This window comes from Lithobates pipiens, unplaced genomic scaffold (assembly GCF_037356315.1).
Source record: "Lithobates pipiens isolate NorthernLeopardFrog02 unplaced genomic scaffold, aLitPip1_a1.2 Scaffold_19, whole genome shotgun sequence".
In the NCBI taxonomy this organism is placed as follows: Eukaryota; Metazoa; Chordata; class Amphibia; order Anura; family Ranidae; genus Lithobates; species Lithobates pipiens.
The window spans coordinates 102690916-102708678 of NW_027507764.1; the positions used below are offsets into that span (position 1 = coordinate 102690916).

The 17763-nt window shown below is 43.3% G+C and overlaps 1 protein-coding gene across 3 annotated transcripts in view; it reads right to left on the reverse strand.

The window, feature by feature from the left end:
* The window catches only part of WDR37 (WD repeat domain 37), a 284920-nt gene that overhangs the window by 163550 nt on the left and 103607 nt on the right, over positions 1-17763 (reverse strand). For 2 of the 3 annotated variants that reach the window (XM_077491118.1, XM_077491120.1), the window contains exon 3: positions 12012-12192. In XM_077491118.1, coding sequence (XP_077347244.1) covers positions 12012-12149 — 138 coding nt within the window. In that variant the 5' untranslated portion in view covers positions 12150-12192. The remainder of the gene's footprint in view (positions 1-12011; positions 12193-17763) is intronic. The other variant, XM_077491119.1, reaches the window with a different exon arrangement.

Sequence of the window (17763 nt, forward strand, 5' to 3'; positions counted from 1 at the left end):
CACTGTTTTGCCGTGTCTTCTCCGCTGTCTTCTCACTCTTCTCCGCTTAAAAATCCATACCATTTGGTAAGCTCTTGGAGGAGGGACCCAAGCCGTATTTTATTTTCAAATTTGGCGTGGAGTTCCCCCTAAAGATTCACACCAGACACAAAGTGCCTGCATTGTCGGGATCAAAGTCGGATCCCTGTTAATTGAAGTTGGACCCATGTCAGACTTCAAGTCGCAGGCAAAGTCAGATCCAGTCGGACTGTCGTGTCGTACCAGTGTGAACCCGGCCTAAAAGCCAAAACCACAATTATTTAACCTGGCCTGCATACCTGTAATTTATTAAAGCCAACGCTTACTATATAAAAAATAAATTAAAAAAATCAGCACAAGACATTATTTCTAGTGTGATGCATCCTTTGTGTTGCTGTCCACTGATGTAGGTAACCAATGCCTGCCCCCCCCCCCCCCCCCACCCCCATAATCTGGCATGGCAGGGGTTAATAGAACTGAGCGAGATCAAACTGAAAAACTTGATCTATGAATATCATTCAGTGCATGAAACGTGATCTATGAATGGAGGGGGTGGACATTTCAATCATCCGCCCATCCTCCATTTATAGATCACGTTTCATTCATAGAAGCTGTAGTACGGTGGGGAATGGGCAGGCATAGTTGGCCACGCTTGATAAGCGTCGGTCACAGCTCTCGCAGTTCTATTAACCCGACATGCTGGCAGATTACTACGTCCGGGGGTGTAGAGGATTGGAGGAGCAAAGAGGACAAAGCAGCACAAGGGACAAATCACATGATGGCGTATGGTGCATACATACACCTAATTGGGGGTAAGGTTTTAAAAGTGCACTAATACTGTAATGCAAAAAAGGAACAGCAGGTCATACGTGTACATTGCCCAAGTTTGCAAAAGAAAAAAATGAAAAGAAAAAATGGTGGTCGATTTACTCAAACCAGAGAGTGCAAACTCTGGTGTTGCTGTGCATAGAAACCAATTCGCTTCTAATTTCAGCTGGTTAAAAAAAAAAAAAAAAAAAAAAAATGATAAAAAACCTTCAGTGTGTAGCAGCTCCCCTCAGCCCCCCTAATACTTACCTGAGCCCTATCTTGATCCAGCGATGTTACACAAGAGCCTTGGCTGTCCGGGACTCTCCCTCCTGATTGAGACACAGCAGCAGGCACCATTGGCCCTCACTGCTGTCAAAGTCAATAAGCCAATGAGAGGGGATGAGGCTGAGCCGCAGCACCATGTCTAATTGGACACACAGCAGTGGTTCTGCCCAGGTGCCCCCATAGCAAGCTGCTTGCTGTGGGGGTACTTAGCAGGAGGGAGGGGCCAGGAGCGCCGGCGAGAGACAAAAGAAGAGGAGGATCCAGGCTGCTCTGTGCAAAACCACTGCTCAGAACAGGTATGTATAACATGTTATTTTTAAAACAAAAAAAAAAAAAGGACACAGACTTAATCATAGATTTAACCACTTGGCGCAAACCGCTGTAGCTGTATGTCATTACATTGACATAGCTGCCATAATCCGGGTATTTTGTGAAACGGCAGGCGGTCCTCTGAGAAAAAATGGTCTCTGTGGCACATTCGCTGCAAGATCACTATTATCGGCATTGGGAGAGGTGACCACCCCCCTACTGGCGCGTTCCGGACGTCTCTGCCGCCAGTATCTGATCCTCAGAGGCTGCGAGTTGAGTGAGGGCCCCACTCGACTCAATGGCGTTGGATGACGGAAGTGACGTCAAACATTACTTCTGCCCAACAGCCCTAAAAGGGCAAAATAAAATGCTATAAAAATCTCTCTTTTTTTTTTTATTGCATTTAAGGCTGCTTTCATACTAGGCGTCGTAATAGGAATAAAAGTGATCCAATATATATATAATATATAATATATTTTTTTTTTTAAAGGGACAGTGTAAAAAAATAAAGAAAAAAGTAAAATAAAAAAACCTGATTTTAACTTGTAAAAGACAAGTTTGAACAATAGACCTGGTCCTTAAGTGGTTAAGCTTTGACCAAAAAAATAAGGATCTAGAAGCCAATTGGTTTCTTTGCACAGCTGCACCAGATTTTTCACTGTGCAGTTTCAGTAAATGAACCCCAATGTGTCCAGCGGATTAGATTTGTCTTGCAGGACTGTTTGGGCCCATTCAGGCTGGGTTCACATTGCAGCGATTCAGGAACGCTGCGAATCCGCTGCGGGTTCCCGCATCACATGCCTCCCGGCGGCAGTTCACACTGCCATATGCGAACTGCTGGGAGTGTCAGTGAAACCTTAATGACACCCCCAGATCAGTTCGCATATTGCAGTGCGATCTGCAAACTCGGACAGGAATCGGATTGCATGGTGTGAACACCCATGCTATCCGATTCTGCTGTGGACCAAAAAAAGGGTCCTGTGCAAGTTTGGGCCAGATGCGATGCGAATTCAGCCATACTATCTGTATGGCTGAACTCGCATCGCACAGAGATTGGATGTGATTTACACTGCAGTGCGAATCACATCCGATTCTCGTCACCGCAGCAGTGTGAACCCAGCCTCAAACCAGCAGCACATTATACTTTAACACATGCAGCTGCTGGTGTGCACTGTAAAGAGACAGCCTCATGCATCCTTGAAATACATTGCACTAGTTATCTTTTTTTAATTGAAATGTCATTAAAGAATATAACATTCATCTTTATGTGCCTCAGTTCCCTATGATAGTGTGTCCCAACATGCTGCGTAAGAATGTACAGTGTCCTATTTTTTTTTATGCACAGTGGTGTAAATTGAAACCAATAGGACAAAGGAAACATTCTTTGTCCATGTACTGGGCAAGGCTGTTCAGCAAGCCCAGTGCATATATTGTAAATGAGCCCCCAAACTCTTCCAACTGCCAAGTATCATCAAAACAATACAAAATGAGCCAAAAATCACACTTTGTACAGTGTATGCTAACACACCAAGGACTAAATTAATGTGATCTACAACCTTGAGGTTGTCCAATTCCCACCATCAGCATAAGATATAAAGCTAAACAAAATGTGCCAAAACTAAAACTAAACTAATGGGCCAGCAATACTTCTTTATTATTGATGCATGAGAGAGATAATCAGTCCCGGGTTTCTGTTGCAAAAATCACAGAAATAAAGCTAATAGAGATAATGCTATGCTTGAGCTGCATGCAGGAAAAATTCTGCACTGGCATCAGGGCCGGGACAAGGGATGGGCAGGAGGGGCGGCTGCCCCTGGTGCAATGGTTTATTGCAGGGGTAGGGGGCACCCTGACTCTAACCCTAAGGGAAAAGGGGGCGCAGTTTGGCATCTTTGCCCTGGATGACCTTGTCTCTGCACTGACTGGTGTTAGTTTACAGTGGATGATAACATGAAAAGCTGCATCTAGCATAACTTTGAACCTTTACATTTTATTAATAGACAGGATTTACAGTGCATTCGGAAAGTATTCACAATGCTTCACTTTTTCCACATTTTGTTATGTTACAGCCTTATTCCAAAATGGATTAAATTCATGACAACGTGAAAGAAGTTTGTTTGAAATCTTTTCAAAGTTATTAAAAAAAAAAAAATCCCATGTACATAAGTATTCACAGGCTTTGCTCAATACTTTGTTGAGGCATCTTTGGCACCAATTACAGTCTCAAGTCTTTTTGAGTATGATGCTACAAGCTTGGCACACCTATTTTTTGGACAGTTTCTCCCATTCTTCATGGCACGACCTCTCAAGCTCCAACGGGGGGAGTCGGTGCACAGCCATTTTCAATCAGGTTCAAGTCTGGGCTCTGGCTGGGCCACCTCAAGAACATTCACAGAGTTGTCCCATAGCCACTCCTTTGTTATCTTGGCTGTGTGCTTAGGGTCGTTGTCCTGTTGGAAGATGAACCTCCACCCCAGTCTTTGGTATAGAGTGCTCTGGATCAGGTTTTCATCAAGGATGTCTCTGTACATTGCTACACTCGTCTTTCCCTCAATCCTGATTAGTCTCCCGGGACCTGCCTCTGAAAAACATTCCCATAGCATGATGCTGCCACCACCATGCTTCACTGTAGGGATGGTACTGGCCAGGTGATGAGCAGTGCCTGGTTTCCTTGCCATTCAGGCCAAAGCGTACAATTTTTTTTCATCAAACCAGATAATTTTATTTCTCATGGTCAGAATCCTTCAGGTGCCTTTTGGCAAACTCCAGATGGGCCGTCATGTGCCTTTTACTGAGGAGTGGCTTCTCTCTGGCCACTCTACCATTCAGGCCTGATTGGCAGAGTGCTGCAGAGATGGTTGTTTTTCTGGAAGGCTCTCCTCTCTCCACAGAGAAATGCTGGAGCTCTGTCAGAGTGACCATTGTGTTCCTGGTTACCTCCCAGACTAAAGACCCCCCCCCCCCCCCCCCACCCCCCGTATCGCACCATTTTTGCCAGCCGGCCCGTTCTAGGAAGAGTCCTGGTGGTTCCAAACTTCTTCCATTTACAAATGATGGAGACCACTGTGCTCACTGGGACTTTCAATGCTGCAGAAATTTTTCTGTAACCTTCCCCAGATCTGTGCCTCGATACAATCCAGTCTCAGAGGTCTACAGACAATTCCTTGGACTTTGTGGCTTGGTTTGTGCTCTGACATGCACTGTTAATTGTGGGACCTTATATAGGCAGGCGTGTGCCTTTCCAAATTATGTCCAGTCATCTGAATTTACCACAGGTGGACTCCAATCAAGTTGTAGAAACATCTCAAGGATGATCAGTGGAAACAGGAGGCATCCAAGCTAAATTTTGAGTGTCATGGCAAAGGTCGCGAATACTTTCGTACATGTGGTTTTTTATTTTTAATAAATTTGCAAAGATTTCAAAACAAACTTCTTTCACGTTGTTATTACGTGGTATTGTTCATATAATTTTGTGGAAAATAATTTATTCCATTTTGGAATAAGGCTGTAATGTAACAAAATGTGAAAAAAGTGAAGCGCTGCAAATACTTTCCGAATGCGCTGTATATAGTGCCAACAGTTTGCTCAGTGCTTTACCAAATGAAGGCAGACATTACAGTTACAATACAATTTGGTACAAGAGGAATCAGAGGGCATTGACAGAAAATGATGTAGAGATTCCCAAGAGTGGGGAAGGGTTAGATCCTATCAGGTTTTATCACAATTTCTTTTATGCTTCAAGCGATTAGCTTTGGGTTTTTTTTTTTTTTTATATAAAAACAAAACATGCCTATACTTACCTGCTCTGTGCAATGGTTTTGCATCTCAGAGACAGCACATCGTCAAACTGCATAATTCCCATAAAACTTCTGAAAGAATGTACCGACATCCTGGCACCTATCATAACATACCTCATTTAAAGAAGGAATCGTCCAGACCTCCCTTTAGCAAGGCACAATCAAACAAACCCCTCCTAAATAACCCTAACATCAATCCCAAAGACCCAAACGACCGCAGACCTGTCACAAGCCTCAACACCATCTCCAAAATTATCGAGAAAGCTGTAGTACAACAGCTACAACTCCATCTGGACACCCATAAGGCTGGATTCACACCTATGCAGTTTTAGTGCCTTTTGTAGTGCAGATTTGCACTACAGTCTATTTAACATGGTTTCCTATGGAACACGTTCTGTAGTGAAAATCTGCAAAATGCAAAAAGCACAAAAAATGCATAGGTGTGAATCCAGCCTAAACCCTTGGGCTACTACAATCGAGTTTCCACCCTGGCCATGGGACAGAAACTGCACTCCTCAAAATCTGGGACGACACCCTCGAAGCAGGAGATGAAGGAGAATCATGTCTCCTGGTGCTGTTGGACCTCAGTGCAGCATTCAACACAACAGATCACAAAACCCTGCTCACTCGTCTCACAGAATTAGCTGGAGTTGTAGACTCAGACTTACCCTGGTTCGCATCCTTTCTAGAAAACCGATCTCATAAAGAGAAACTAGGAACGTTCACTTCGGAAACAAAAAAATTTACATGGGGAGTCCCTCGAGGATCACCCCTGTCACCCATGCTCTTTAACATCTAACTCCATCCACTCCTCAAAATCATCAGCAACCAGCATCTACTTCATCACTCCTACACGGATGACAACCAACTCTACCTATGCATCACCAACAAAAAAGAGCAATACCAGGCACTGGAAAACTGTCTCTCATTGATCGACCATTGGATGACCGAGAGATCCCTTAAACTCAACGGATCCAAAACAGAACTCCTCTTCCTTCACGCAAACGGAAACAAAAACCCTGGCACGATGCCCACACCACTCACCATCCTCAGTCAACCCATCACCCCCAGCACTAAAGCCAAAATCCTCGGAGTCATCTTTGACCCAATCAGGATGATGGATGCACAAATAGGATCAGTAGTCAGCGGATCCCACTACCTTCTTCACCTACTGCTTAGACTCATTCCCTTCATCCCAGAAGGAGATACAGCAGCGGTAGTTTGAGCAATCATCAATTCCCGACTCAACTACGCAAATGCCCTCTACCGAGGACTTCCAAAATACCAAATTTCACATCTACAAACTGTCCAGAACAGCAGCCAGACTGGTAACTGGAAAAAAAAAAACATGGGAATCAGTTACCCCGTCGCTGAGGACCCTCCATTGGCTAGCCGTGAAGGATAGAGTTACATTCAAGACCCTATGCCTCACTCACAAATGTGCACAAGGAAAACCACCGCAATATCTCTGACAAAATAAAGCACTACACCCCTGGTCGCACTCTCCAGTCAACTAACCAGAACCTCCTCCACATCCCCAAAACCCATGACAAATTAAAAGGCAAACAAAGGACCACGGCTATGGAATGCTCTACCCGCAGACATCCGCTCGGAGGAAAACTATCTGGCCTTCAGGAAGAAGCTCAAGACTCATCTCTTCCGAAAACCCAGATGGACACTGGTAACAAAAGCGCCCTGAGGCGATTTAGTTCGCTTATGTAGCGCTATACAAGTTATTCATCCATTCATTCAGCCCTGATCCTCTTCTTCTGGGGTCCCCCCGCTGGCACACCTGGCTCCCCTCTTCATCACCCACAAAAAGCTGCGGTCCATAGGGGCACCTGTGCGTGCTCGCTCCCAAGACATGCTGCTGTGTCAATGAGGACTCGGCCGCACCCACCAGATTTGAATCACAGCAGTGGGAGCCAACCGCTGCTGTTGCTTTTAATCTGTCCAATGAGGAAAGAGACAGCGGGGGGAGCCCCTGCGCTTGTGCACATCACTGGATCGGATGCGTTCAGCTAAGGAAAAGGGGGAGGGGTGGGGGGAGCTGCAGCACAGAAAGAACTGGTGGCACAAAAGGAAGTGAGAAAAAGTCTTCGCAATATGATGGGGAATCCCACACTGGACATCGGTTACTGGCACATGAGTCCTCACAGGGAGATTTCTCCATACTTCTCAGGTGCTAGTTGTAGGATTTCCCCATATTTTCTGTTCCTGCAACAATCATACAACTGTGACAACAGAGACAAAGAAATATATACCTAAAGGAGGTTCTAACCAGCCGCATTAACATTTTCTCTGCAGTTCTGTTAGGGCCCATTCACACCAGCCTGCTGGCAAATGTTGTGATGGGCCATGTTTAAAGATTTTTATTTTCTCTTTTTTTATTTACTTTATTGAAATGCCACAAAACGACATTCCAAACATTTCTATGCATAGCAGCACTTTGTGATACAATGTTATGCATTGCAACACGCTGCAAAAAAATGCAGATTTCCTATTTTTTTTCAGCACGCATTGCTGCAATTCGCATTAGTATGAACTTCACTAATAAAAACATAAGGCAAGTTGCCTGTCTATGCGTTGGGCAAATCCGGCCATCACAGCCCAATACGTATGGTATGAATAGGCTCTTAGGCTAGTTCACACATGTCCGGCTGTGGTTTGCAGTCAGTATTTAAAAATGAGTCCGGTGTAGCTTTGTTCACCGGTTCAGGTGCAAATTTTTACTTGAATTCGCACCTAAACCAGACCGAAAATCGCACAGGACGCTTTTCAAAAATAGACTGCGTCCACACCCGGAGATGTGTCAAGTGGCTCCTTGGAAGGCACACGTTATGCGAATTGTATGCGGTTCAAAACGCCAAACCGAGCCTTAAAGTGTTACTAAACCCACAACAGCAAAATCAGTCTGTATATGCAGTAGAACATGCTTGTTATAATCACTGTGGAACCCAAGTTGATAATCCTCCGCATTGTGTAAAAAAGGTAATTTGAGCCTGCCTTCTCTGATCCTCCCATTCTTCCACTGTGGCCTAACAGGGAAAGAGCTTTTGGAGTTACTCTACACATGCTCAGTTTGGTGTGTATTGCTATTGTTTCTTTTTTTTTTCTTGGGAGGGTGCAAATAATCGGCACAGCCAATCCGCAATGTCAAGACAGAGGGTCAGGGGTCCTGCAGCCTTATAAGACAGTCAGTAGAATGAAAACTCCTCCTACAAGCTTTAACTACACACTGATAGCCGTCATAAGACTGCTATAACTGCTGATGAGAAAATGTATTTAGCAGTTTATAGTTTCTAAAAATAACTGCATTTCCATGTTCTCTGTGCTGTGGGAGACCAGATATAGTTAATGAAGGGTCCTGGGTTTAGTAACACTTTAAAGAGGAAAAAAGTTTGGTACAATCTACAAGCGTGTGAACAAAACAAACAAACAAATACAAATCACAGCTAGGCAAAACTTGCCAAAAATGGTCATAAAAAAGAAATGAGGAAGCAAGACATTATAAACAAAAAAGGGTTATCAGACAGCACACAAATCAAACAAATGTACACGGAGGGCTTGGGAAAGAATCTCTGATTTTAGTAATGTTGATTTTTAGCAACAAAATGTAAAAATAAAAAACACACTTCAGGGAAAAGTACACGCATTATACTGTACATTTATGCCGCGTACACACCCCGGACTTTCCTGGCGGACTAGGTCCGACGGAATCAATCCGGACAATCCGATGACTGGGCTAATCCGATAGTTTTTCACATAAAAAAAAAAAAAAACGGACCTAGAAATAGAACATGTTTCAAATCTGACGGACTCAATTCCTATCGGGAAAACAATTTGTCTGTATGCTGGTCCGACAGACCAAATACGACGCAAGGGAAAATATTGCCTACTGGATATTGAACATGCTTTTTTTTCGTCCCGTCTTATGTCATCACGTTCAAAACCAACAGACTTTCCAACGGACTTTCCAACGGACTTTCCAACGGACTTTCCAACGGACTTTCCAACGGACAGGTACCTTTGTTCGGAAGGTCCGTTAGAACTCTGCTGAAAGTCCATCGGGAAGACTGTCAGACCTAGTCTGCAGAAAAGTCTGGTTGTGTATACGCGGCATTAGCAAAAAATAAAATAGACTGATACATATCAACTCCCCAAATGATACAAAGCACACAGTTCATAGCTACCGATATATTCCGATTAATTATAGGTGACAACTTTAGTCTTTGTTTTACCACCCCACAGCTTGCACTGGCCTGTTCTTATTGCCAGTGAACAGACTTGGTACAGACCATAGAATAGACAGGGATAGGCAAATCACTCAACAAAGCAGACAAATCTACAAGGAAATATCCAAGTGGAACAAAAATGTGGATTTGCGAGTTCTACAACTTCTATGCAATTCTGATTCATATACTGTATTGTAAACGATCAGAAAAGACCTGTGTGAACATATTTAAAGTGATAGTAAAGTCTAGTGTTTTATTTTTTAGTTTACAACTGCCAAGTGCCCCCATAGCAAGCAGCTTGCTATGGGAGCAACCGAGCTAAGCCGCTGCTCTGCGTGTCCATTCTGTCTCGTCTCTTCTCATTGGCTCAAACCTACACGGTTTAGGAGATATTTGCCGAAAGACTGGCACCGCTGTCTCCGGTGCATGCACCGTAGACAGCGGCGCGCAGGCGCACTGGGTAAGCCGCAGATCGCAGCGATATGCCGCGAGTGTCGGCTCCCGTGTGTATGCGCGGGAGTGACGTCATCGCTGCTCCGGCGAATCACAGTGCCGGAGCAGCGAGACCCACCAAGAAGATGGACGCTCGGAACTCAAGGGGACAGCGGTGACTTAGCTGACTCCTGTGTCATAGTAGTCCATTATGCTTTACCTTTGCAGGTAATGAAAGAGGAAGTAAACCCATCAGGGTTTACTTCCTCTTTAATGCATAAAATGCATTAAGATAAAAAACCTTCTGCCTGTACAACCACTTTAAGCAAATTCAAAATAACTCGCACAATGCCAATTCATGTATTCCTGTTCGGATTAGGATTCAAAATTTGCTATTTTTTTACTTCAGCTTTTTCAATTAAAGAGGAATTAAAGTCTTCCTCTTTAATTGTACCTACAGGTAAGGCTAGAATAAGGCTGCCCTGTAGGTACAGTAAATATCTCCTAAACTTGCACCATTTGGGAGATATTTACTATAAACTCTGCCGCCAATGTCATCAGCGCATGCGCAATGAAGGAACGGTCGGATCATGACGTTTCTTCAGGGCACTCACGTGCATGCGCAGGAGTGACACGTCACAGGTCCCAGAAGTTCGCAGGGAATTGCACAGAGTGGCCCCGAACTTTCTCTTTTCAGGTCCCCCGCCAACACGCCTCCTCTCTGTCCTCTGCTTCCACGGGAAGCTCCGTCCCATGGGGGTACTCACTCCCAAGCCCAGCTGCTACGTCCATTGACTCAGGCAGTGGAACTTGGCCCTGCCCCAGTTCCCTCGTGACAGGCTTTGATTGACAACACTGGGAGCCAATGGCTCCCAGTGCCTCAGCAAAGCCAGTGAGACACAGAATTGAGGGGAGAGAGAAGAGCTGCAGAGGTGCACAACGCTGGATCAAAAGAGGGTTTAGTTAGGCAAGTTAGGCAAGGAGGGGGGCAGGGGGCAAAATTTGATACCTAAACATTTTTTTTACCTTAAAGCAGAGCTCCAGCCCCTCCACCACTGCAATGTTGGCACCCTATTTGAGCTTTCATTTAGCTCTCGGGTGCTGCGGCCACCATTCCTTGTAAGGCATTCACACATTCATGTGCAAATCACATGCAATTCTGTGTGGTGTAATTTGAGCTCATCATTTTGTATGACTCAAATCGCACCGCATCCACACGAAAAATGCGCAGGAACTTTTTTTTTTTGCCACACTAGAATCAGAACCAATGCAGTCCGATTCAAGAGCTGCATTTTGTGACCTGCTTTTGGGGGGGGGGGGGGGGGTCAACTTTTAAACTGACACCCTCAGCAGATCCCATGAACACAGTGCAATCTGCTATGCAGTGGGATGTGGGAAACACAGCGAATTTTGTGCATTTCCTGCATCGCATCAGTGTGAACAGACCATAAAAACTTAGCTCTTCACAGCTGCAACAGATTCTGTATATTTCGGTTTTTGTAAATCTCCCCCCATGAAGATAGGTGAAGGAAAATCACCATCAAGGACAAAGATAACAAAACTATATGGGGCCTTAGATTTTAATGACTACTAAAAAAAATAAAAAAATAAAAATAAAACTGGGTGCCTCATTAAAACATTTTCTCAGACAAGAAATGAAGGCAATTTTCCCCAATGGTAAAACATAGCAGTATGAACTGACAGAGGCTTTAACCCATTCCTGTTATACGAAAACAAATAGAAAATGTTGGGTATGGATGCACTTAATACCCGAATACCGTTTCCATTATATCACTATACAGAGCAGGGCGAGGGACATACTTTGCCGAGTTCTTTTCTGCTTCGAGCTGTTTCAGTTTTCCGCACCATACAATGCCCAAAGGAGGTCAGTGAAAGAATCAGCATTGTGAACAGTATTGATTGCACCTTGTTCTTTCACATAAAAAAATAAATAAAAAATCTAATAAAAGGCGTACTAGCTCCCAACTCCAACGTTTTTTCAAAAGAGGTATAAAATAATTCTGCAGCTTAATCAAGCCCTCCAACCACACCGCTATCCGTGAAAAACACCAGAAAATTAACGCTCATAACAAAACATACAAGCACCATGGAGCTGCCAAGTTACCTGTCCCTCCAGCAAGTCTCTCTGCAGACTGGGCCGATCCTGCTCGGAGCTGTTCGTCCGTTTCAACGTCAGACTGTTAGACTTGCGTTTCTGTTTCGTCTGGCGCGCGGCCGACCAGCTTCCACTTTCCGTGGGCATCACGCCTCACTTTTTGGTTCTCAGCACAATCAAGGAAAAAAAACTACAACAAAAAAAGAAAGAAATCAGATGAGTCAATTTAAAAAAAAAACTAAAAGTAGTTCTGAAATGACTGTGAACTTTAACATTGCGAATCAACCCATTCAGTTTAAAATAGAAATGAAAGGCAAAACATTTGTGAATAGATATAAAAACACATTATAAAAGCCCTCCCCCTCCCTTTTTTTTTTTTTTTTTTTTATCACACACTCACTGTTCTAAGCTGTACAAGAGCTGGGGAGGAGAAACAGCAATACATGGATGTTCCCAGTGAATGGAGGAGAGCAGGGTGAGTTCCCAGCATAGCTAGGAAACTGACCACGCTGTGCTCTCCTGCTTAGTGTGGTCAGTTTTTCATAGGAAAGCAGAGGAACTGGCAAGATCACCAAGGATTTCCACCAAAGGAAGCAATACAAAGTACATGGTGAAGCAGGCACATATCAGGAATATGAAATGTTGGGTTTACATATTCTTTAAGGTGTTTTTTTTCTACCTTAGCTGCAGGGGTCTCCAAATTTTCTAAACAAAAAGGGCCAGTTTACTGTCCTTCAGACATTAGAGAGGCTGGACTGTAATCTTAACTGCTGGCTGCCTGCCCGTAGTGTACAGGCTGAACAATGTATCTGTACATCACAGGCTTGTTGCCATGTGATAGGAAACAGCCATTTAACTGAATTCAGCCAATCACAAAAGTTCTGTGTTTGCAGAAACACAGAACTGTGTACTGTGAACAGCGATCTGGCTGTTTGTTTCCTGCAAAGCAGGGAGAAAAATCAGCCAGATAGAAAAGTAAAGTAAAAGCAGTACACATTACACGTTGTTAGGCACACAATTAACCCTTTGATTGCCCCTAGACATCAATTCTTTCACAGCCATTAGCACAGAGACAGTATACAGTATTAGCACTGATCACTATATTAATGTCACTATTGTTAGTGTCAGTTAGTGTACCATCCAGCCAGAGTCAACTATCACCAGATTGCCCGCCACACTATCACAGTTCCACTATAAGTCACTAATTACCACCATTACTAGTATAGTGTCATAGCTGCCTAAATTCCAGTGTATATATATATGTGTATATATCTATATATATATATATATATATATATATATATATATATATATATATATATATATATCTATATATATATATATATATATATATCTATATCTCTATATATCTATATCTACACACACACACACACATACATACATGTTTGTAGAGGCTTTTTTTTTTTCACCAAAGACATGTGGCATAATACATTTTGACCCTAAATTTCATGAAGAAATTTGATTTTTTTTTATTGGATAGGCGTTATGTTTTTCGTTTATACGATTAGAAAATAAACCCAGTGGTGATCAAATACAATCAAACGAAAGCTCTATTTGTATGAAAAAAGGATATCAATTTATTTTGCATACAGTGTTGCATGACAGTGCAATTGCCCGTTAAAGTAGCACAGTGCTTAATTGCAGAAAATGCTCTGGTCATGAAGGGGGGTAAAACCTTCTGGGTAAGTGCGTAAAGCAGTTAAAATCCTATTTAAAAAAAAAATAATAGTAGCTTTTATTGCATTTTTAATCCTTTATTCAAACGCGGTCTTTCCGCAGTTGAATGACATCATTCGACCCACTCCCTTTGAGCTCAGGCTGTCATGGTCAAACCTACTGGGAAAAGTTACCATTCCAGACTGGCCATGATAACACTTTCCCCAACATTGGCTACTGCAGCCCATGGAGGTCACACGTAATTACACTGTCCAGTCTAGGATCAGGACCATGCACTACCACTGCCAGATGACAAGAGGAAGAACCCCTCATGTCATCAGACCAGCCAAAAGGCACTTGGGGGGGGGGGGACACATTACGTACAGATAAAAAAAAAGGGGGTGAAGGGCGGGCTAAATGTGATGGGTCCCTTAAACCCCAGGTGATGGACTTTATCCTCCATGGCAGTTGACCGGTCCCACAAAGCAGCTCCTCCTCACAAGCTGTGCAGCCTTTAAGTGCGGTCCTGTACCGCATAAAGCGTTTGAGGGTCTGTTCACACTCCAGGACTAAAGAGGAGTGAGCAATAAAGTAAATATTCCACCATTTTACATCACCCTCCCAGATTAAACAAGCATTTAACCCTTACTAGATCTGTAACAATCACAGCTCTTTCTACTCAAGTCTAAGCAGATCTACGAGAAACATTGAACGGCACGTTATACTCATGTCTGTTGACCTCTGTGTCTTCCTCGCTGTGATATATTTAGTTTGCTGCTTTCAAATAATATCTCAGTATGGAAGAAAAAGCCGCACCTAAGGCTGGTAGACGTTTCTGTAATTGTGTTATTTTTATAAGGAATACCAGTTTCAGTGATTCATCCAAGGTGGGCGGACAAGAGGAGGATGATATTGATCCCGTCCTCAGCATGTTTGCCTAGAGATGCTTTGTCCGCAACTGGCCAATCACACCGAGGATATTCTTCATTTCAGATGGCCGAGGATACCTAGAGGCTGGCTTCACATCCATGGGGATAGAAGGGTTTTTCAACCAGAATGACATTTTTCAATAAAATTACAAACTACATCATCTTACTGCTGCAGTGATTTATCAGCTTTGATAGGAAATAGTCAGGATCATCCTTTTTGATACCATTTTTCAGCACAGCGCCAGTTGTTAAAATAAAAAAGTATACGGTGAACTATAGTGAAATTCTGGATAAAACGTTCTCACTGGGTCTGTCTGCTTCTGTGGGAGAAACTGGCAGGCTCCTGTACACATCACAGCACCCCACCTTTTCCAGCATCCTTTTAGATGTACACGCTCATTCCTGCTGGCCACTGGGTGCTGCAGACTTTAGCATGCATGATTACAAGGGTTTCTGGGGATGTGTTCTTTCATAAAATGTTTGGGAACAAAATTATTAATGGCAGACAAATGGAATTGCTTTGACAGGTGCAAACAGATAGGAATGGGCATGGACGACTGATGATGCGGTTTAGACAGGAAACGAAGGCGCGCTGCTGCATCTGTAGCCTCCCTGGCGATATGATTTTGTCCTCTTTCATACAAACGATCCATTCAGGTCCGTCTGTCAGTTTTTTAGGCAGACCTGAACGGACGCTCCATAGACCTCTATGGAGCGTTGGATGTCAGTGGTGACATGTCCGCTGACATCCAACCCGCTCTAATCTGAAAAAGTGTGCCGGAGAAAAAAAAACTACTTTTCCATCAGTCTGAGGATTGGATCGGGTGAGGACGGACCCTGCAGTCCGTCGTTATCCGATCTCCCATAGGGGAGAGCAGCGCTCTGACAGGTCCGTCTGTCATCTCCCTGCTCAGCGGTGATCGACGGAGCGATCCCCCGCTGAGCAGAGCGGGCTCCGTACACGGAGACGTCTGCGTGAAGGAGCCCTATGTCAGATTTTTGTGTCTCAAAGCAGTACAATTGTTTTGCATACAAATTTGCCAAACAAGAGTCTAGTAGATATCCCGGGTATGATAAAGTTTGACAAAATCATATCATAATAATAATAATAATAATAATAATAATAATAATAATAGGGGAACAGATAATCTGGAGGTCAGGTTTAACTAAAACTACATTTTTTTTTTAGTTTCGGAGAGCATGGAGATAGATTAGAACACCTATTAAGTTTGTAATGCTGTCTGTGGCCCTGTTAGGGAGATTCATCCCTATTTTATCCGGTTTATCATTATCATTGAAAGTTATAAGTACAAGAAAATCCTGAACTTTGTGTTGTCACCAGAAAAGTAATAGAGTGGAAATCTTGCAATGGAAACACTAGTTCTGGTGACCTGGGGGCCACAAGGGATTTTAATTTGCAGGGATTTCCCATTTGTCCCATTTGTTGATTTGCTGATGTTACATGTCCCATCCCATCCTATAAATGAGTGGACCTGAGCCATAGATTTCTATTACATCTTAGCACCCCCCCTCTCTGACTGACCACTTATGGGGGGAAAAAAAAACCAAATTATCCAAATTCAAATTTTACTTATTTGAAGCTCAAGTCACTGGGTCCGCCTTTGATTGTGCGCATCACGGCCTGCTTGATGTGGGCACCTCCTATTGGTTGAGGCAACAATTCTAGCAGTCAGGCCTTCTCTGAAAGGCTTCAGAAGCAAGGAGAACTCATGGGAGCAATGAAAGCACCAGTGCCCAAGATGATAACAAGCAGGGGCAAAACAGCCAAATCCATGGTACCACTCCAAACACCCCCCCCGTGCCAAATCCTGTAGCCCTTTTTCACTTCAGCATGGCATTGTAAGAAGCAGCCTTTCATATCCCTGTGAACAAGCCCATTGGACTAAAATGCATTAAAACATGGAGGTTTATGACAGAGTGGAACTCATTCCCAACATTTTGTGCATTGAAATAAATATGGTCCCCGAGGAAAGTTATTAGCTTAGTTTACGTGTGACTTTGATCCATCACACTGCAGGGTGGCCTAGGAAGAGGTGTCCGAAATTAAGATGGAATAACTGATACTCATTGCACCATTTTTTTTATTTTTTTTACTGGAGTTGAACTAGAATAATACTTAAATCTGCACCTACTGGAATTACAGATGTTATTGCTGTTCACATCAGATGGCAAGGAGAGAAGCTAACCCACAGTTGATATACTTGGAAATAACTTCCTATTATAAAAGCATGCATAGTTCATTAAAGTTAGGAAACGCTGCCCTACACTATTATCAGTAAGGATGCTAGGATCAGCCCCACATTGCTAATATTTTTGTTTTTATCACGGTCAGGCTATACTTTTTTTTATCCCCCCCCCCCCCCCATTTTCACCAACTTGGAGAGCTGAGCGCACACGGAAGCTATTTGTTTTGCGCACTCGCCCTGATGTCTCGACCTACTATTTGCCAGTTCATGTGATGCAGAAGAAGATTTAGCAAATGAGATTCAGATTAAGTTGGGATTATGCAAAGTATTCAAACAGATATAACCAAAACAGCTCATAGGGATGGAAAGACAAATTAGCTATTCAACATAATGACCTACTGCACAACGCAGCCATAGGATTATCAATGTTCAAACACTGATCAGGAATTGATTGATGATGAAAGCTTTACCATCTGAAGAAGTGGTAAAACCTTTAGCAGTGCCAGCTGGCACCGAGCATTAACAGATCTACTGTGGCTGATGATTGCTACAGCTTGTTATTTAGCAGAGCTATGTAAATCTGACAGCTAGGCAGGCATCTATTGGTATTGTGGGTTTTATACTGTATGAAGTATGAAGGGAGATTTATATGAATCGAACACTGTACCTATGCTTAAAAGCCCAAGTCCAGGAATTAGAAAATAAAAATGTAGCCTTGTAGTTTTTCTAATTACTGGAGTTAGGCTTTTAAGCAGTAGTAAACTGTTTTGTTTTTTCCCCCTTGCAAGGTAAATGTCTTAGACCCCCTTTCACACTGCACTGCCCATAGCGTTGGCGGTATAACACCGCTATTTTTAGCGCAGCTTCACCATCGGATTTGCGGCGCATTTCAGCCGCTAGCGGGGTGCTTTTAACCGCCACTAGCGGCCGAGAAAAGGTTAAAACCAC